Source organism: Melanotaenia boesemani, chromosome 1 (genome assembly GCF_017639745.1).
Source record: "Melanotaenia boesemani isolate fMelBoe1 chromosome 1, fMelBoe1.pri, whole genome shotgun sequence".
Taxonomy (NCBI): domain Eukaryota; kingdom Metazoa; phylum Chordata; class Actinopteri; order Atheriniformes; family Melanotaeniidae; genus Melanotaenia; species Melanotaenia boesemani.
In genome coordinates, this window is record NC_055682.1 from 33636514 (window position 1) to 33658089 (window position 21576).

At 37.8% G+C, this 21576-nt stretch overlaps 1 protein-coding gene across 1 annotated transcript; it reads left to right on the top strand.

Annotated features, from left to right (window-relative positions):
* Positions 1–200: 200 nt before the first annotated feature.
* LOC121640821 (aminopeptidase N-like) lies at positions 201–19753 on the top strand. The gene is made up of 21 exons (XM_041986712.1): positions 201–266; positions 9347–10063; positions 10190–10332; positions 10622–10758; positions 10938–11064; positions 12620–12774; positions 12901–13014; positions 13138–13281; positions 13650–13715; positions 13881–13946; positions 14039–14214; positions 14795–14871; positions 14971–15104; positions 15489–15544; positions 15629–15776; positions 15899–15990; positions 16092–16202; positions 16414–16581; positions 18809–18949; positions 19145–19226; positions 19337–19753. Exons 2-21 carry the CDS (start codon positions 9465–9467, stop codon positions 19487–19489), a joined length of 2889 nt encoding a protein of 962 aa, XP_041842646.1. The 5' UTR covers positions 201–266; positions 9347–9464; the 3' UTR covers positions 19490–19753.
* Positions 19754–21576: the final 1823 nt, after the last annotated feature.

Here is a 21576-nt window from a genome sequence, read left to right on the forward strand (position 1 = left end):
TCTTTCAGCTCAACCACAATGAGTTTGCTGTTTTGTTGATGCAGCCACTTCCTTTCAAACCCCCTTACCCCTAATTTTAAGATTTTTGGGAACTGAGGGAATTATTCCCTCCCTGCATTCCTGGGAAAACCTGTGTAAGCTATTACCACCTCCCACTTCCACCCTCACAGATGCTGACTGCAAGTCGCTCACATCAGTTGTGGCTCATTCCAGCTTAACTTCTACGTGCAGGCAAAGTAAAGTGTACAGTGGACGTTTAGTGATTGGTAAGTACTGTTTTCCTTCTACTGGCTGTTGATCTAACGTGCACTTTACCAAGCTACTCTTTGATAGATTTAAGCTGCTTTTTCCTCCACAGGAAGGTTTTGAAATTGCCTGTTTACGTGCTTTCCAGCTCTTGCCATCTGGCATTAATGATGCACTGTTTATTTTACAGTGGATGTTTTTCAGTGTTTGGCTGTTTTTCCATGGCTGTACAGAAATGGTGCATGAACGCATCATAGACTGAATATATCCCCTCCGAAGGAAGGTTTAGTTTTGATGATGATGATTAAATCAATGATCAGTCGTGTTACCTGGCTTCTAAAGCCAGCTGATACCATCTTGCAGTGAGCATAAAACCCAAGGAAAACTGCTATAACATGCATGTTTCCTCAGTAACTCAGTGTACTTTCAGTCCAAGTCACCTTTAGTATGTATGAAATCAAGACTTTGTGTGTCTGCTTTGCCAAGCAGCTTAAGGTGGTATTTATCAGATTCAGTTTGTTGTGGGTATAAGCTTTGCAGCTCCAGCTGCTGGCTGTAGTGCATCTGTACAGCATTGTGAGGACACCACGCAGAGTTTATAGTGTGGAGCACGAGTTCATGAACAAATAGAATGATAACAAAAGTACTTGGTCAAAGTGCAAGTATTTTATTATGTTTTTAGAATAAGCTGAACTTTACTGAGAAACTTCTCAAAAAGTAAGAGGTGGATAAAGAAAATCAGCTTGTGTGTTAGTTTTGTCCTGGTTTATTAAGATTGTACAGCATATCTAACTGTACACATAACATATTGTACGGAACATTTAATCTTTTCATAATACTGGAAAAATGGGCACGTATTTGAAATTTTCTTTTTTATAACTAGTTCACAGAAGGAACACCTGTTAAAATCACACCATGAAGTAAGTGGTCATTTGGCCCTTTTTGTTGTAGCTGTATATGTGATTTTGGTCCCTCAAGGTTAACATTCCCAGTCCAGTCATTAGCCTGCTATGGCAAGAAAAAATCCATGTAATTTGTGTGACTGATAAAATTTGTTAATTTTTTTTTTTTTATATGCTAGAGACAATAGAAACCTAAATCTATCAGACTGCTTATTAACTGAAGCAGAACGCTGATAGGATAAAATGCCCAATGTTGTATTTCTAAAAAATGTGTAAAGGTAAACTAATGCTTAAAGCCTTACACAGTCTGTTTTTGACAAAATGCTGTTCTATTGAACAAGCATTGTTTAAACTAATATACACATTCTGGTTATAAAACTTAATTTTTTCATTAGAGCATATGAATATCTTTTATACTGTATAAAATATTATGCTACTGAAATGAGAATAAAATGCAAATCAGGGGGACAAAAAGGAAAAAGAAAATCAGAGGTTAAATGAGTAAAAGTTAGCTTGCAAGTGAAATAGTGAAAAAACTTTAGCTAAAGCTAACTAGAGCTAAACTGAACAATAGGGAAAATATACTAGATTTTCCCACTAGATTGTGCTTAGTATCCTCATGCTATTAGCAAGGATGCCATGTGGCTATATTTGATGTTTTTGCTAACTCTATGCTAAAAACTCAGTCCTGTTACTTATTATATGAGTAACAGGACTGAGTACAGTCCATTGTTTCAATGATCTATTTGATTGAATATTTGTAGATATTACAGTATTCACTTGATTTTTAAGTTTTACATGTGAAATGACCTAAGATGTTGAGCCTAGTGGTTAGAGATGGGCTTGGGTCTGGAGAACCTGGGTTCAAGTCCCCGGGCTAGCAACTAAGGTAAACCACTGTGGGTCCCTGAGCAAGACCCTTAACCTCTAACTGCTCTCCGGGCGCTCGAACTTGGCAGTCCACTGCTCCTAGCAACTAGGATGGGTTAAATACAGAGAAAGAATTTAAAATAAAATAATAAAAAAAAAACAACAAAACAAATACTGTGTGGTGAAGTATGATGGTGACCTCTACCCAGGTGTCATCACAGGTACAAGTGAGACACATGTTGAGGTCTGTTGCATGCACAAAACTGGGATCAGCAGGTTTTTCTGGCCTGCGCGTGAAGACCTGGGGCCTCATTTATCAAACTGTGCATAGCAAAGCAAACTACAGGCGGCGTCTTCGGCGCAAAAAGGAAATGCTGCGTACCAGGTGGACAAGGAGCTGCAGGAAATGGAGACTGTCTTTATGGAAATTGGGACAACAATCACAAAAGGATTGTGTAAGAATAAATAAAAGAAATCCACCTCTTGTTTCATATGCGTTGCATCACCTCTAGACCTCCAGTCTGTCCAACTCCGCTTTATCTCAGAATAAATGACCAAAACTTACTTTCGGCATCTTCTTTTACTGACCGGTAAATGTTGGCAGCAGACTCTCCACCTCCTCATCTCCTTGATTTTATTCTGGACCGTTGGTGTCGCAGTTTCCCGTTTTCCCAGATTCTGTGCGTAATCCTGGGTCAGAGTTGCCGTGGAGGGAGGAACATTCTCCCGCCAAGTTTGGTTTTCATAAATCCCAAAAGTTGACTATATTTTGTGTACGCTGGTTTTTGTTCCTACGCCAGCTTTAAAAATGAGGCCCCTGCTGTGGTATCTCTGAGGACATTTTGTGCATCATCCCACCCCTGAGGCCAGTCACAGCTCGCTATATGACAATTGAAAAAGAGATCTGGGAGAAACTATCTTAGAATAGCCACACAAGTTTCATTTCACACAAAACGTACACATACACATGTGCACCCGCACATTCAGACACCCTTTGTACACGCTTCTGTTGTTCATTGTTCGTTCCTGTTACCCTTTCTTTAGTCCTGTTACTTTATTGTCTTTTTTTTTTTTTAAATGAAAACAATTGAGATTTTTTTTAGATATGTTTGGTCCATCATTTATCCAACTGTTTAATTGATTACATGATAATAAATTTAATTAACTTGAGCTTTGTGTCTTTGTGAAATTATAAATATAGCTTTGGACCTTTTAGAAAAATACAACTTCTGCATGTAACCGTTGATTTTTTTTTTAAAACCAGTAATTATTTGAACAAATAACCAATCATTCCATTAAAATAGACACTTTCTTTACGGAAAAATGCTTTGAAACATGTTTGAACACATTATTCCATAACTACATAAAGGTGTTGTTTAATGTAACATCCATTAAAAGGACCTTACAGCTAAAGCTAATTTCACGTTTAGCTCCTTTCTTAGCTTAGCTTAACTAAATTTGATGAAGTGGTTTGGTGAAGTTAAGCTTTCTTTTAACTGCATACAACTCTTCATTAAATACAACTTATACTAAAATATTTGGTTTTCAGTAAAAATATAAATGACACTTTATTACTGTACTATTATTAAGCTTACTATCATATAGCACCCAACACTGGTGTTCTTACACCTTTGTTTAGATAAGCTGAGACACAGCTGTATTGTAGGGTATACTGCATTCTCTCCTAGGTTGATGATAATTCAGAAGTACAGAAGTATACACCTTTTAGATATTATGGTAAGCAGCTTCTATGCAACAGTCTATCTGAAAAGCAAAATAAATCGGTTTAACCTCCACTATATTGCTAACTGTAGATTGTCACTGTATTCTGTACAACAGAGCACAACCGTATAATTATAACACTTTAAATGTAATGGCTAAACTTACTTCATAAGGATCTAATTACTCTTTCAGGTGCTCAAAGTCTGTTTCATATCAAACACGTCACAGTACATCTTCATTTGTGTGGTCCTGGTCTTACTATAACTCATCACATTCAGATGCATCAACTCCAGATGTTGTCCACATACCACTGACCCAAGTGAAAAACGTGTGTGTGTGTCTGTGTGGATGTGTGTAGGTCCATGTCCATTACTCATGTTGTGGTGACATAAAACTGTTTACATAGTCACATATTTGGACAATATCTTCCTTATGTACTCATGTTTTAAAATAAAGATGCAACAATTGTTAACTAATCAAGTTTTTAAAATAGAAACTTTTTTTAGGGGTTTGTTTTAGCAGAGGTTTATGAGTAGGTTGGAGTTTGAAACATGAGGTTAGAGTAAGTCTAGAAATAAACTGATAGTTGATCATTTAGGCAAAAAATGTTTTTTTTTTTTTTTTTTTAAACTTTTCCTGACTGCTATGTTGTGCCAAACAAATTTGTTTTGCCAAGGAGAGCTTTACGGGTGTAGGGCTCCTCTTGATAATCTGTGGTTTTTACATATATATATATATATATATATATATATATATTAAGCCTTATTTATTTATTTTAAATTTGGAATTTATGTAATCTTGATGGACCTGACTGGAGGGTACAGAATATAATAATAATAATAAAAAAAAAAAGAAAAAGAGAATCCTGAAGAAAAGTAAAAAGGAGGTTAGAACAAAGTAATAGGTCATAGATGCATCAGGTAATAAATGGAAACAAATACAAGGCATCTAAAGACCTGGAAAAGCAACTGTGTGTTTAAATGTGTGCCTGATCAGCTCGTTACTTTACAGAGATCAGAGGCGCAAATGCTAATACTAGACTGGATAACAAGATGGAATATATATAGCTTTGGCCTCTAACTGTTCTCAGTATTAATAGGTCATTATTACAATACAGAAGGGTCATCATTTAGGTGTAAAAATATGTCTCTTTAGGAACTTTTCATTCATAAAAGCTTATAAGATTGCTAAATTGTGGCTGAATTTCTCAGCAATGTCAATATGCCATTCAATAATCCCAAAATATAGCAATACCTTGACCTGTTGTAAATATTACTCCAGTTTAGCATAATGTAATAAAAAAAATTGTTATCCTCTTAGAAAAAGTTACAGCACATTCATACAAAAGTATGTGTAGAAATGTACATTTGAAAGAGTGAGAAAGCGATGCATTTTTTTTTTTTACGAGCTTTAATATCTAAAGATGTAATGGCTAAATGGGAAATAATTCATTGGTAAATTATTAATGGAAACATGAGTCTTTTGCTCTTAGTCTTTATCAGAAGATAAGGCCATCTCAGTGGTCGTCAGGCTAAAAGTATAAGACTTTAGTCGAGGCCCAAGTTAGGTATAAGTTCTAAGGCTTGACACATTTTCCATTTTTTTTGCTGTTGAAAGATTTATTTGATTAGCCTTATGTTATAGTAAAACCTCAAGTACTTGAGTTACCTTTATTCTGTTTTTTCCCCTCACTGGTAGCACGTAAAAAAAGCACATTTCAGTGTACTATTGTAATACTACATACAGCTAAAGCTTAAGTATGCTCTATTTTAAAGTTGTTATATAGTCATTCATGGATTTCCTGTGGACTACAATCCCTATCAAGTTTGTAAAGGAAATAATTAAAAAAAATATGATTAAAAATTATTGTAAAAACTAAAATAATGTTCTACTTAATCTGAGAAAAATCTAATGACAGGTTATGAGATCTATGGAAGTTCCTGTTTAACCAGATGATGTAGATGAAACACATGCACAGGTTGGATATAAAGGAAGGAAACTGTAGCAGATTGCACAGCACACAAATGACACAGTATGGTCTTTTTTTATATTTGCCATTTTTTTCTTTCTTTTTTCAATCGTTTCTCCTTGTGTACCAGCTGATATGAAGTGATTTTTACAGGATTAGAAACATTAGAAATGGTCAACAGGGCACTGGTTAAAAAAGACAATTTGTCACACTTTCTACTTTCAATTGTTTTGTTTTTTTGTTTGTTTTTTATAGGAGAGTCAAAGGAGCAACAACTTAAACCATTTCATAAACTAAATACTCGTGCCTTTGTTAATGTAAAAGGATTAATTTTATTGACTTACTATTATAACTCACCTTTCTGCTCTTTGGTAAACATTTACAGACTGGCTATTTGGGATCGGACCACATGACGGTGTCAAGCTGAGTGTCATGGCAATAAGTTGTAATCGCTGCTTATGAATAATCACCTTTTTTTATTTTCTCCCCAGACTTTATGGCTGCTCATTACCCCAGATAAATGTATAATTTAAAATAAATAGTTTTACAATGCATCATCTAATCACAGAAGGAAATACAGCCTATTATTTAAAAAGGAACAATAATTAATAGTACTCCTTTTAGTAATAAATCAAAGCATGACGAAAGAGAGGAAAGAGGTGGGAGGAAGAGGTGCCTTGAACTTTTGACATCTTGGAGTTTTCCATGTGCTGCAAATACTTCTTTGTCAGAAAATATGTAACCTTCTTCCAGTTGTGTACAAAAAGCAAAGAACAGCTCATTTAATGATGACAGTTCAAATAGAGAGTTGGGTATGTACTTTAACATTTGATATTACATAAGGTGTTTTTATAACTATAATATGTTATTACATATGCTACAGCAAGCAGTCTGTTAGCTTAGCTTAGCTTAGCTTAGCTTAGCTTAGCAAAAACCAGAGACAGTTGCCACTTTAAACAAAATATACATCTCTACAGATGTAGCCACAAAAATTAGCTGCCAAACAATCAGCAGTGATTGTACTTGGTTAAATGTTCTGACAGTCACAGTTAAACTTTAGGTGTTTTTACATTTTTGGAGTGGACAGAAAAGTGGATTTTATAACTTTATTCTTTAAAAATGATCAAAACAAGAGGTAGAATTTATACCAGACAAGGCATTTACATTCAGTTCTAAGCTTAATTTATTTACAAATAGTTTTTTCTATGTACCAGATGGCAGCAGCAGAGGGAAAATAAACTTCTTCATCGGCTCTTTTTCCAAATTAAATGCTGACAAATCATTAAAAAATTACACTAATTTTGATCTTACAGCTAAGATTGTGCAGAGCTTTCATAGCAGCACAGTTATGTTTATACATGCACAATTTACGTTATCCAACCATTTTGGTTTTTAGCAAACATTAGCACTGTCACCCGTTGTGACAAATTGGTTCAGTCTTATTGTTATAAAAAAGATGTCCTTGTTAACCATGCTGCTACTCCTTCTGTGTCAAACATATTAAACTCAGCACTGCATTAATACACACAAGAAAATGGCATGAAATATCAACTAATAAAAAGTTGATCTGTACTTAAATAGCACTTTTACTCAAAGTGCTTTACCATATACATCACATTCACCCATTCACACACACATTCACACACTGATGGCGGAAGCTGCCATGCAAGGTGCTTAACCATGACCCATCAGGTCATGGTGTCTTGCTCCGGACGACCACTCTACCCACTGAGCCACACTGCCCCAAGTTAGAACTATAACATAAAGTGTGTCCTCAACGTTAACAGTACAATCCTTTTACTCATCAGTCTGAAAGAATAGCAAGTTCTGCATCAGATTTCAGTCCTTTAATGCCTAAAAACTGTCTCCTACTACAGAGTGCAACACTTTTTTACTCTTGTGTTTTTTTTGTTTTTTGTTGGGTTTTTTTTCTTTGCTGATAGATGTGTTTTCTTTGTTGGAGGGGTTGGTGGCAAAGGTAATGTTCACTTGTCAGGAGTTACCACCATCGTTGTAATTACTGTGATTCTCACTAACTTGTGGTAAGAAGCGAACAAGCCAGGGAAATGTGACATTATTTCTTTATTTCTTTATGTCATCTGTAAGTTAAAATATGTTAACCTAAAACACAATCCTGTGCTGAATCTTTGCATTCACAGTTTTTTTTTTTTTACCTTTTTAAAATAGTTGCTAATGTTAGTTAACTTTACTACATCTACACAGATCATTACAATGTGGAGAGAGGTACAGATTATAATTACTGAATGATTCATGGGCAACTTCAGCCCAAATGATGGGATAAAACAGCAGTACTGTGACTTTGACTGGTTGAGTCAAATGACAGCTCATTCCACAAGAAGGCCAATGTGGTAAAAGGAGGAGGGCTGTGAAATGAGTAAGTAAAACTTTATTTATATAGCACCTCTCAAGATTTAACTGAAACATTTTATGCTATTTTTAAAATAGCATGTCTACAACACAGAATGATATGAATAAGTGATATTTAAAAAAAATGGACTTATTTGAAAGGCAAACCTGTACAGAAGGAGGCTGAAGAATGTGACTCCAACTTGTGATTCAAAGAAGTATGTTGTCCACTTGTGGGTTAAAAGTCACTGTGAAGAATGAACCAATTACTAATGTCAGCTTGAGATATTTACAGGACTGGTTTTCTGTTTGTTATAAAAAAAAAAAGTCAAAACACCACAAAAGATGGTGCTTTTGCTCACCTAAAGCAAAAAGCAAAACAGTTTTAAACTTACAGCTTTGCCTCATCTCAACATTCATATTATTTTTCCTCAAAGCTGGCCCTGCTGATTCCCATGGCCTGCAGTCTGACATTATTAAGCTATCACATGAATAAAACATTCAATATTGCAGGTGCTGAAAGACCTTTGATATAATACACTTTTAAATGGAGGTATCCTTCCAACACTTTTGGAGGCTTCGTGTTTATAAAACTATGGACAAATGTGTATTTGGACCTTAGGGCATTTTTTCATTCCAGTACTTTGAGTCACTGGAAAATTGTCAACATAAACAATAAAAGATGAATGAGGCATCTAGAAATGAAAAGTGAGGTCTGTGCTCAAGTTTCATACACAGGGCAAATTTCCTGGTTACAAAATGAAGTCATCCAAGAATACTAAATAAACCCATCTGTAAATCCATCCTGTCGGTTGCAATCCATGCCTTTGTTTTTTGTAATCTGTGCTCCAATCTGTGGTGCATTCAGGCAGATAACTGTAGAATTAATTAGGTAGATTAAAAATGCCAAATTAGTGTTACAAGAAAATAATTTGAAAATGTTTCCAGGAGTTTCGAGTGAGGTTTTTTACATGAATACTGGAGAGTTTGTTGATAAAAGTTACATTTACAGACTTCCAGACTCACTCATTCTTATTGCTTATAATGGGACCATATGGCCCCGGCTGGAGTAGAGACATTAGTGCCACATTCTGAATTAAAACTCTTCTAATCTTATAAGTCAATGCTGTATGAATCAGTATTGGTTGATACCTGGAAATGTGTATGAAATGCTTTAATGTGTTAGTTGTACTTGCAATACCTTCCCACAAATAAACAAGAAAGACTGGGTAAATAACTGAAGTATTTCCAACTTTCCATTTCTCCTTAGGTTTTTTTTTTGCCATGTTAATAAGTCAACCATTAACTGTGAAGAGACGAGCCCTGCTGTGCTGGATTAACAGGGACTGAGATCCTCTGGAGTTCTGCACAAGCCTCCTTACGCAGTCATGGGGAAAGTCTACTATGTCAGTAAAAATGTGGGCCTCGGGATGCTTGTACTGGCAGGCAGTGCACTGGTTACTATTGTAGCTCTATCTATTGCCTATCACAAGGAAAGGGCCAAGAATCAAGGTAAGCCCGGAGATGGATCAGACACCAGCACACCTACACCCCCCACTACCCCCTTCACCCCGAAGGAACCCTGGGATTACTACAGACTTCCAGATGCCCTCATTCCTCATTCTTACAATGTGGTCCTGAGGCCTTGGCTGGAGCCCAATGCAGACGGCATTTACATCTTCACCGGACGCTCAGCTGTGGTCTTCAGATGTGTAAAGAAAACAAACCTCATCATCATCCACTCCAACAAGCTGAATCTCACCACTTTCCTTGGACACCATGCTAAACTGGAAGGCCTGGGTGAATTCACTGTGCCTGAGATACAAAGGACTTGGCTTGTAGTGAAAACAACATATCTAGTGATTCAACTGCAAAGCAGCTTAACTGTGGGAAGATCCTATAAACTTCACACTGAATTTAAAGGGGAGCTAGCAGATGACTTGGAAGGATTCTACAGGAGTGAATACATGGATAACGGTGTCAAGAAGTAAGAAACAACAAGACACACTGTTACACCATTATCCTGCTTTTGAATGTTCCAAGTATTGTATTTGCATAATTTTGCTTGGTTGACATCTGTTTTTTGTTTGTGTTTAATTGGAACATTTTGTAGAGTTGTTGCTACTTCTCAGATGCAGGCAACATATGCCAGGAAAACCTTTCCGTGCTTTGATGAACCAGCTATGAAGGCCATCTTCAATGTTACCATCATCCACACAAGAGACACTGTGGCTCTGTCCAATGGCAAAGAAAAGGGTTGGTTTTAGACTTTTACAGCTTTTACAGGTTATTTCTCTGGTGAAACTTTACTTCTAAAGAAACATGAAACTGTAAATAATTGGTAAGGTGGCTCAGAGTTGTAATTGAAAGTTTCCAGATCAAATTATTCAAACATGATCACGTCACTGGGTGTTCCTGAGTTCTACGTGACACTGTTGGACTTTAGATAATTAATAACTCCAACATCTTTTTAAGAAAATCAGCACAGCTTTTACAGTTAATACTAACAGAAGGTCAAGGTCTAACTTTTCCTGTTTTTGTACAGGCTCTTCAGACATTGAAATTGATGACAGGCCTGTCACAGTTACTACATTTGAGCCGACAGAGAGAATGTCCACATATCTATTGGCATTTATCGTCAGTGACTTCATTTGTATTCAGTCAAACCAAGGCAATTTGTTGGTAAGACAAGTCTGCATTTACATTACCTGTGTCTGCATTATTTGAATCTTTGATCACTAGAAATACAAACATTAAACATTAAGGAAGGTCATGGGCAGAGATTCCAACTTGAATACAGACCAGAACAAAGATTTTCTCTTTCTGTCACTGTGGACTTAGAGCTTTTAAATTTCTTGCAGGTCCGAATCTGGGCCCAGAGAAAAGCCATAGCTGATGGGCAGGGAGATTACGCTCTCAACGTTACACGGCCGATCCTTCAGTTCTATGAGCGATACTATAATACAACCTATCCTCTTTCTAAGTCAGGTAGGCCACCTCAGCATCAACATGTTGAAGCAAACATTTACAGCAGAGCCAAACAGGTTAAAGAAGAAAAAAAAAAAAAAAGAAAAGAAAATTTTTATCTTTAATAACCTGTAGATACCTTGCTTAAAAAGCACTGAAAAAAGCCATTAGAGTTCATATATGCTAGTAAGATAGGATGCACTCACTGGCTACTTGAATAAAGAACCCCTGTTCAATTGCTTGTTAACACAAGTTGCTAAACAATCAATCAGATGGCAGCATCTTAATGCATTTAGGCATGGAAACATGGCCAAGATGCCTTACTGAAGTTCAAAGTGAGTATCAGAATGAGAAAGAAAGATTGTTTTTGTCAGATGGGCTGATCTGAATATTTCAGAAACTGTTGATCTGCTGGGATTTTCCCACACAACCATCTGTAGGGTTTACAGAGGATGGTCTGAAAAAGAGAAAATATCCAGTGAGCATTATGGTAATTGAAAATTCTAGTATAGATAGATAGATAGATAGATAGATAGATAGACAGACAGACAGACAGACAGACAGACAGACAGACAGACAGACAGACAGACAGACAGACAGACAGACAGACAGATAGATAGATAGATAGATAGATAGATAGATAGATAGATAGATAGATAGATAGATAGATAGAGTTGGGATCCAAAAAAAGTTATTTTATTTCCATCATTTACACTTTCAAAATAACAGAAAAAATGGCATCTGCAAAAGTTTGGGTTCCCTGCAGAGTTAATACCTTGTACTGCCCCCTTTGGATAGCTGAGACGTGACAGTGTCGTGGATTGTTCTCAATCATCGTCTGGAAAGACAAGGTGATGTCAATCTCAAAGGTGTTAAATGCCCAGACTCATCTGACCTTGCCCCAACAATCAGCACCATGGGTTCCTCTAAGCAGGTGTCTAGAACACTGAAACTGAGAATAGTTGACGCTCACAAAGCAGGGGAAGGCTATAAGAAGATAGCAAAGCGTTTTCAGGGTGCCCAAACCTTTGCAGATGTTCTCTTTTGGTTTGTTTGTTTGTTTTCTGTTATTTTGAAAGTATAAATGATGGAAATAAAATAACTATTTTTGACATATAAGAATGTCTAATCTGTCATTTGATGCCTTTTGGAGATTTTTCCATCTTTCCTTGGCTTCTTTTTGCACATTACAATGAATTTTAACCAGGGGTGCCCAAACTTTGGATCCCCACTGTAGGTCCAACTCACAAATGATGATAAATGCAACAATGAAAAAATACACACACACACACACACACACACACACACACACACACACACACACACACACACACACACACACACACACACACACACACACACACACTTTTCTGAGAAAAAGATGTGATTATTTTGGTCACCAGTGTATTTCTCTAAAGTGGAAAGTTACTCATTGTGTTCATGACGTGTTACTACATTTATTTTTTGACATTCTGAGACATTTGCTCCTTTCCAAGGAAATAGGCCAAGGTGAGTGCACCTGTTTAGCTTTGATGGTGCATTTTAAAATCTCTTTGCTTGTCTTTGTTCTCTGTAGACCAGGTAGCTTTGCCTGATTTCAACGCCGGAGCAATGGAGAACTGGGGTCTGGTCACATACAGGGAAACAGCCCTGCTCTATGACCCCATGCTTTCTTCCACTGGAAACAAAGAGAGGGTCACCACTGTTATCTCCCATGAACTTGCACACATGGTATGCTGGGTTTATCATCTGAAAGTAGTTTTTCTAATCCCTCCTCAGGTTCCAACAATGGTCAATAACTTCCTTTAGACCTTTTACATTGAGAAATCTTCATCTGTTCTTTCTTTGTGTTTTTAGTGGTTTGGAAATTTGGTGACTGTGCGATGGTGGAATGACTTGTGGCTAAATGAGGGTTTTGCTTCATATGTGGAGTACCTCGGTGCAGACCATGCTGAGCCCACCTGGGATATTGTGAGACGGATCCTTGTTTCTCAAAAACAGCTCACACAAAAAAAGTTCCTCATTTCATGAACGTCTCCCTGTTATTGTTGGCTCAGAAAACCTGTCCTGACTCACCTTTCTTCTTGGATACAGAAAGACCATATCATTCTGTACGACATACAGAAGGTGTTTGCCGTGGACGCCCTTGTTTCCTCTCACCCGCTTTCCCGTCGAGAGGAGGAGGTCAATAACCCTGCTGAGATCAGTGAGATGTTCAACACCATCTCTTACAACAAGGTCTGCTGCTCTGAGTATTTTGCACTGTAGTCACACATGATACAGAGTTCATACAGCTTTAATTACATTCCCACCCCTCTACATCTTATCCAAAGTATTACAGCCAATATGGATATATTTGCTGCCCATAAGATGGAGATTTAATTTTCAATTTAATCTGTTTTTCTAAAAGCCAGGGAATGGTGCATTATCACAAACTCCCCAGCACCATAAAAATATGTAATATTTGATTTTGTGTTTCCTTTCTGAGCTTCTGACAGGTCAACAGTGGGTTTTGATATTTGCGTAGGATTATGCATAAAACCTTTACTGTTGTGAGAAGTTCAAACCAGCCAAATTCTAGTGGTTCATGTATTTGTTGTTTTTAGGGTGCAGCGGTGCTTAGGATGCTGTCAGAGTTTCTCACCGAGCCTGTATTCGCCAAAGGACTGAGTGTAAGTATGAAGTAAGAAATATGATCTCATCATTTGCTCTCTTGCGTTTGTAAATGTTGTAACTTACTGGCAGGGAGAAGTTTCTCAAGCATAAATCATGCTAAAATCATGACTTATGCTTCCTGAATGTTTTTCATGCTGTTCCTCACTGTTTTTTCTTGTCAGTCGTACCTCAACACATTCGCTTTTGGCAACACAGTGTACACAGATTTGTGGGACCATCTCCAAAAGGTTGGTCTGGTCAAAGGGGAAAAAAACATAAAGGTGCAGATGTGTGTTCATGAGATTAGTTTGAGCCGCTGGTATCCTCTCTTTGTTGTCAGGCGGTAGAAGACACTCCAGGTTTAAATATTCCCCACTCCATCCATGACATCATGAACCACTGGACACTCCAGATGGGTTTCCCAGTGGTCACTATTGACACCCGGACAGGAAATGTCACCCAGAAACACTTCCTGTTGGATCCAGAGTCTAAATTGGACAGGCCATCTCAGTTCAAGTAGGCACTCTTTTTTATGTTTGGATTATAAGCGAAGACATTTATTACTTAAGATAAGTAAAAAACAACAACAAAAAACACACTGCAGCATCTGTAATCATCGGCTTGGTACATATAGAAGTGCATTATATGCTGCAATCACTGACACTTAGGACATCTGAAGCTTCCCTAAGGGAAGGTTAGTTTTCACTTAATATTTGTTAGCAATTCATTATCACCAACCATGCCTTTCTATACAAATACACAACCCTCTGATGGTGAAATTGGTGCTTTGTTAATTTATTATCCCCAACCCACAGGTTCAGAAAAAACCTGACTTTGTTCAGCAGTGAGATCGTACTGAAAGTAGACGACCCTCCGCTTCACTCAACAAATCACCTCCCCCACAATTTTGAAAAGCTAGCTATACTCCAGCGGGATTTAACCTAAAGAATTAAGAGGAAATAAAAATAAAAAATTAAAAGGCTAAACAATAATACTCAGAACAACGTCTACTGAGAAGAGTCATGAGGACTATGTCTCCACTAAAAACAGACTAACGTTGTCCCTATGTCTTATTTTTTTATTTATTTTTGTCCAGTTATACATGGTTTGTCCCCATCAAATGGATGAAGAATGGTGTGCAGCAGCAACAATACTGGCTCCTTAAAAAGACGGGTAAGACATTCAAAGTAACACCCTCTGCATTTCTCTTCATGCTGGTGGTGCAGATTAACCAGTCGTTGTGTGAAATAAATATTTTGCACATTCTCCTAGACACCCGTAGTCCGATGACAGCTTCAGGAGAAGAGTGGCTGCTGGCAAACACAAATGTTTCTGGATACTTCAGAGTAAACTACGATCTTGAAAACTGGGATCGTCTCCTCTCTTTGCTCGAAACCAACCATCAGGTGAGTCGTGCCATACACAGACTCTGCAACTGACTACAGAAAAGTTTAAGGAAAATAATTAGTATTTTAGTGATGTTTAATAGTTAAATTTAAGTTTCATTCTTGTTGTATACATAAAGTAGCTACAGAATCTAGTGTGCCCAGAAGATGATTTAGATTAAGCAAATCTGCTTGACGAACAGCATTTGGGTTTAATTTTCTGACTATAAATTTAACCCAAATTTCAGATCCTAACATACGGTTCTTATAAGTGAAATATGTGCTAACTTTGTATACGCTAAGAATGTATGCACCAGGACTAAACTATGACAATAAACTGTCTTCTGTCCTTTTTGGCTCTCTGTGAATTGTATTATCTATGTGGTTGTTCTCCATTTCTTTCAGGCTTTATCAGTCATCAACCGAGCTCAGATCATGGATGATGCATTCAATCTGGCGAGGTAAAAGTAAAATAAATCAAATCAAATAAAATAAAAATATTGTGGTTTTTTTTTTAATGGTTGCAAACTGTTTGTCTTGTGCAGAGCAAAAATAATCTCCACAACATTAGCTCTTAAAACAACTAAATACCTGTCTAAAGAGAGAAACTACATCCCGTGGGAATCAGCTCTGAGAAACCTCAACTACTACATTCTTATGTTTGAGCGTACGGAGGTGTATGGAGCTTTACAGGTTAGTCCTATCTTACTAGAAATGTTGAAACTGATAGCTATTCTGGTGCTCCAGGAGAGGATTTTTGAATAACTGCATACATATTGAAAATAAAAGAACTATGGTTTGCATTTTTGTTTTAGGCATACCTCAAGAAACAAGTCAAACCACTTTTTGAGTACTTTAAGACACTGACAGATACCTGGACCAAAATACCTACAGGACACACTGAGCAGTAAGAATTCCTATGAGAAAAGCTTACATATTCTGTCAAAATTATATGTTCCCATACGTTGGAGGTTGCTCACCAGTTTTCACCATTGTGTTTCTTCTCAGATATAATCAGATCAATGCAATGTGGCTGGCATGCAAGGTGGGTGTGGAGGGATGCAGGGAACTGATCAAGAGCTGGTACAGTCAGTGGATGATGAATCCAAGTCTCAACCTGTGAGTACAGAGGGATTTAAGCCTTCTATTGCATCTTAAGTAGTCGTTTTTCACAACCATAACCTTAGGGACAGAATATGCCTCAAATGTTAAAACTAATGAACCAAGCCTAGAGGCAGTGGTCTAGCTTTATAGTGTTGGCATGTGTGAGGAGTCAGCCAGTGTTTTGGCTGTGAAGTAATCATTTGCCTATCTGTTGGATGCTGACCAGGATACACCCCAACTTGAAAGGCACGGTTTATTGCCTTGCTATAGCCTTTGGTGATGTGGAAGAGTGGGATTTTGCCTGGGGAATGTTTCAAAATGCCACTTTGGCATCGGAAGCTTCCAGGCTCAGGTCTGCTATGGCTTGCACCAAGACACCATGGCTGTTGAACAGGTATGTGCAGCATTTCTGTGGGATCCACACTGACATATGCATTAATCACAGCAATACAACATGCATAGTTGGATTTCAAAGACACAAACAAGTTTACTACATAAAAAAATTTAGAGGTGAATCCTTACAGACGCACTTACAAGAACTTTTTCCAGTGACGCGCTCCTATCGGCAGCTAATTTTGCATCCATCTTGACTCTTCCTGTACTGTGAGGGCTCTCCAGCCAGTAAAAGACAGCTTGGCTTTTGTCTTATTTCTGCCTGTGTCCCTTTTGCTCTTTCCTCTCTTCTTCCAATGTCCTTTGCTGAACAAAGCACTGTGTACGTTCAAAATGGCCATTTTTATCTGCTTGCTAATGTGTTATGAGGTGTGAAAACGCTGCTGCAACATCATGTGGGGTCCTGAAAAAAGCGTTGTGAAGTGTGGTTTCTCAGTGTTGGAACACTGCTGGGCAGCAGCAGCTCCAGAAATCCACACAACGGATGTCCCTGTGCCATTAAACGAGGTTGGAAAGTTACATAGTGCGTCTTTAAAGATTGGGACACTGTGTAAACTATCATTTAAAACAGAATTCAGGGAGTTGAAGATCCTTTAAACCTTGAAAATGATGCAAACAGTAAAAGCTATTTCAAATAAGATGCTTGGATCATGTTGCAAGGACACATGTAGTCCTACTTAGAGTATGTTTATATTACACTAGAGAAAAGTAGAATTATTGTTTTAGTCCTACCAAAACTAGACTCTTAAAATACGCATAAACATGTCAGTCTGACTAAAATTGTATAAAACTGAAGCTATCAAAACCAGACAAACACATCCAGATGATGCATTTAGAGCTTGAGCAACTCCTACATATAACACATTTAGACTCAAATGGGCTTCTGCACAAGTTCCAAACACCATGTCTTGTTTTTGCATTTAAGTTAAAATGGTAACTGATAAAACTGAATTCCCAATAAAGCTGCTTTCATTTACTTACTTTTCTGTTTTGGTTTTGTCAGTGAAACATGCCAGAAACTGAGTCTATTAAGACTTATGTATCAACCCAGAGTCACTCAAAGCATCTGGAGGCTGTAGCTTTACTCTAATGAAACTTTAACTTGCAGCATTATCTGACAAAATGTACCATGCCATAGATAACTGTGCCGTGATTTCAGACTGTCAGTGTCAGTGAATAACTTAGTTAACCTGTCTATGTATGAACACTGGAGCAAGGTTGCTCATCCAATTAAATGGGAAGGTTAAACTCTAAACATAACTCAATCAAAATAAGATGGCATGGTGTATATAACTCAAGATACCTGGGGTATGGTTGAACAGTAAAAATAATCTAGCTCTTATAGTGTTTTCCTTGACCTCATGGGGACACATGAGTTAAGAAAAGGTGGTAGAAAAACTTTGGAAGGACTCAGCAAAAAATGAATGCCTGCAATGAGCATCCGACCACATTTATACTATGATGCAACCTGCAGCTCTGAAACTGATGTTCAGTAAGACTATATATCATGCTTGTATGCTAGGATATAATATAAAATATTACTTAATCTTAAAGTTTATAATTATGAAACAAAGAAAAAAGGCATCAAAATTAAACCCATCACAGGCTGGTGACACTTGCTCATGCATCTTCACATTTATCCAGAAGACAAAATTATTTAACTGTAGTTATAACCAGTAAAGCCCTGCCAACAAACAGGAAGGCACTTCTTTGACAACACATACTTAGTGTTTCCCAATCCAGGTCCTCGGGACCCCCTGCCCTGCATGTTTTAGATGTAACCCAACTTTAATACCTAAATTAAATGAATGGCTTGTTAACAGGCTGCAAGAACTGATGAGGAAGTTCAATAATTTGAATCAGGTGTGTTGGAATAGAAACACGTCTAAGACATGCAGGGCAGGGGGTCCCGAGGACCTGGATTGGGAAACACTGCTTTAGCTGACATCTGAGTTTAGGGAATGAATTACTGTCAAGATGTAACAAAAGAAAACTTAAAGATTTTGTCATACTGATCCAGCTTGTCTTTACTATTTTTGTCACGTTTTATTTTACTTTCAAAATATGAAGTGAGGACTTTTCTTTTTTTTTAGATGTACCAAAAAAACAAGCTGCTTTAAATGATGTCATCAAGCCACAATATGTGAATCACAAACATAGTATTAATATTTACTTCACGTTATATTACCACAAACCTATTTTTACGTTAGTGCTTAATTGTGGGACAGGTATCTGGAGTACACACTTGACCCAACTAAGATCCGCAAGCAGGACGCCACCTCTACCATTCAGACCATCGCTGGGAACGTTGTGGGAATGCCTCTGGCTTGGAACTTCGTCAGAGCAAAGTGGAGCTACATCTTCCAACAGTAAGTTTCCTGTTAGAGAGACGTTTCAGAGAAAAACAACCAGTGCTCTCAAAGGACTAATTCAAGCCAGAAAAACATTTAATTCACAGAATCTGCAGTAGTTCCGACTGAATGTTGAAAATACTGAGGTTTCTTGGGAGTTATTTACACTTCTATGCACAAAGCCCTTTTGTTTAACTGTATCCTTTATCCAAGGTATGGATCAGGTTCCTTTTCCTTCTCTGGTCTCATCAGCGGAGTCACAAAGAGATTCTCCACAGAGTTTGAGTTGCAGGAGGTATACAGCCCACATACCTATAACTACACACTCAGTTTTTCACTGGACATTAAAGGAAAAGAAACCTAACAAAAGCAAATAAGTTATTATTGTTCTTTTTCTTTCTCCAGCTGAAGAAATTCAAGGAAGACAACCTCCATGCTGGCTTTGGCTCAGCCACCTTGGCCTTGGAGCAAGCCATAGAAAAGACCACAGCCAACATGAAATGGGTGACAGAAAACAAAGCTGAAGTGCTGAAGTGGTGTACAGAGGAGGCCAGATGAGAACAGAAAAAGCCAAATGGCAATCAAAATGAAAAATAATCACTATAATGATATGGAACCACTAAAAGTTACACAAAGACCTCATCCAACACCCTCATCAGAGCAAATAAAGAGAACAAGATTGTATTTTTCTTTTCATGATACTTCACATTGTAAGTTAATGAGTATTATGATAATGCATGTAGGACATAAACACAAGGCACTGACCTGGCTGTAGATGACCTGCCTCTGATGTCACTGACAATAAAAGGTTTAGACCTGTGACTATAATTCTTATAATGATTACACAATGCTAACTAACTGATGAACTGCAATTGAAATGAGCTTCTCTCTATGAAGGATTCAAAACCTGTCTCACAAATATGATTTCACATTGACTTTTTCTGAAGCTTCCTTAAAATTGGCTTTAACCCTTTAAATAGATATTGTCATGTGAAAATAACATGCCCTCCTTAGTTTTTAGGTTTTAGAAGGACATTTTATAAAGTTTTATATGAGATCAGTATTTGTTTAACAATTTTTCTCATTTTGGAAAAAAAGGTTGAATCCCTCCTGAACTGCTACACAGAGAAAGGTTTGGGAGGAGTGGTAGCCTAGTGGTTACAGAGGTGGGCTTGTGTTTGGAGGACCTGGGTTTGAGTCCCTGGATTGCCAGCAGAGCCGAACCACTGTGAGACCCTGAGCAAGGCCCTTAATACCCCCCTTCCCTCAACTGCTCCCTGGGTGCCGGAACATGGCAGCCCACTGCTCTCTGGTAAATCTACTAAAGATGGATCCAATGCTGAGCTGAATTTCCCAAACAGGATAAACAGAGCAAAAATTATTATTTTCAGACACCATTGATCACGTCATGTATCATAAACAATGCAGACCTCGATGCATGCTTCACTAAACACTTCCTGGATTTGTCGACACATGTTTCAAAACATCAATGCAGGACGTCTCGTCAGTAGCTGCTGCTCACCAATCTGAGAAGGTTTCCTAACAATTTGGACTCCCATTTATTTATAATAGGAAATTATTTGCAAGTGGAAAAGATTCAAGAAAGTTGCCAATAGTCTCACTAAGTATACCCCAAAGACAGACTATACAATCTTAGAGAAACTGTATAACAATAAAGCCCCAAATGCAATCAGTCAGACTTAAAGACCTCAAGTTGTTAAACAGACGTGAACTATTATGGGTCCTTGAGCAACACCTCTAACCCCCAATTGCTCCCCAAGCACAGAAACATGGCAGCCCGATTCTCTCTACTAGATCAACTAGTACATCTACTAGAGATGGGTCTAACACAGAGCTGAATTACCCATCTGGGATTAATAAAGTAAAAAATATTATTATTATTGTTTCAAGTTTATGGGGTGCTGAGTAGCTGAACTGGCTGACACACCAGGGGACGCCTCATATATAGCAGCCGAAACTCCTCAAGACAGCTGGCCTGGGTACATGTCCTGGCCAGTCTCCAACCTCTTTCTTGTTGAAAGGTACTTTCAAATAAGAATGACAAAACTTTATTAGTCTCTCAGTGGGGAGATTACTTTGTTGCAACAGTACAAGTATAGTAATATAGTAATAGTAATAATAATATGTATAGTATATGGTTTGACAGGGTGAGTATGTACAGTATATAAATATTAAATATGTACATAAACTTGAGTATAAATATGTCAACATAGTTTACCATTTTAATATAAAGTCTGACAGCAGCAGGGAGGATAGATCAGTCTGTTACTGAAGCTGCTCTCCAAAGCCGGGGGGGGGGGGGTCATGGTCCAGCACAGAGATCAGTTGGGCCAGGACCCTTTTGTCACCTACCTCCTGCACTGAGTCCAGAGAACAGTCTGGTGCTGCTGCTCCAGCACACCACACTGTACAGGATGGCTGATGTCCTCAGGAGTGCCCCCTCCACTCCAAAAGACCACAGTCTTCTCATAAGTTGTAGCTTGCTCTGACCTTTCCTGCTCAGTGTGTCAATGTTGTGAGTCCAGTTTATTGTTTAGGAGAACACCCAGGTACTAAGAGTCCACTCTCTCAATGTCCTTTCCCCGGATGTTCACCAGTGACGGGACAGCAAACCGACATGTGCG

Coding starts and splice junctions, on each gene's coding strand:
- LOC121640821 (XM_041986712.1), top strand. CDS start 9,465: ATGGGGAAAGTCTACTATGTCAGTAAAAATGTGGGCCTCGGGATGCTT. Junction 10,333..10,621: donor GTCCAATGGCAAAGAAAAGG/GTTGGTTTTAGA, acceptor GTTTTTGTACAG/GCTCTTCAGACATTGAAATT. Junction 13,282..13,649: donor ACACCATCTCTTACAACAAG/GTCTGCTGCTCT, acceptor TGTTGTTTTTAG/GGTGCAGCGGTGCTTAGGAT.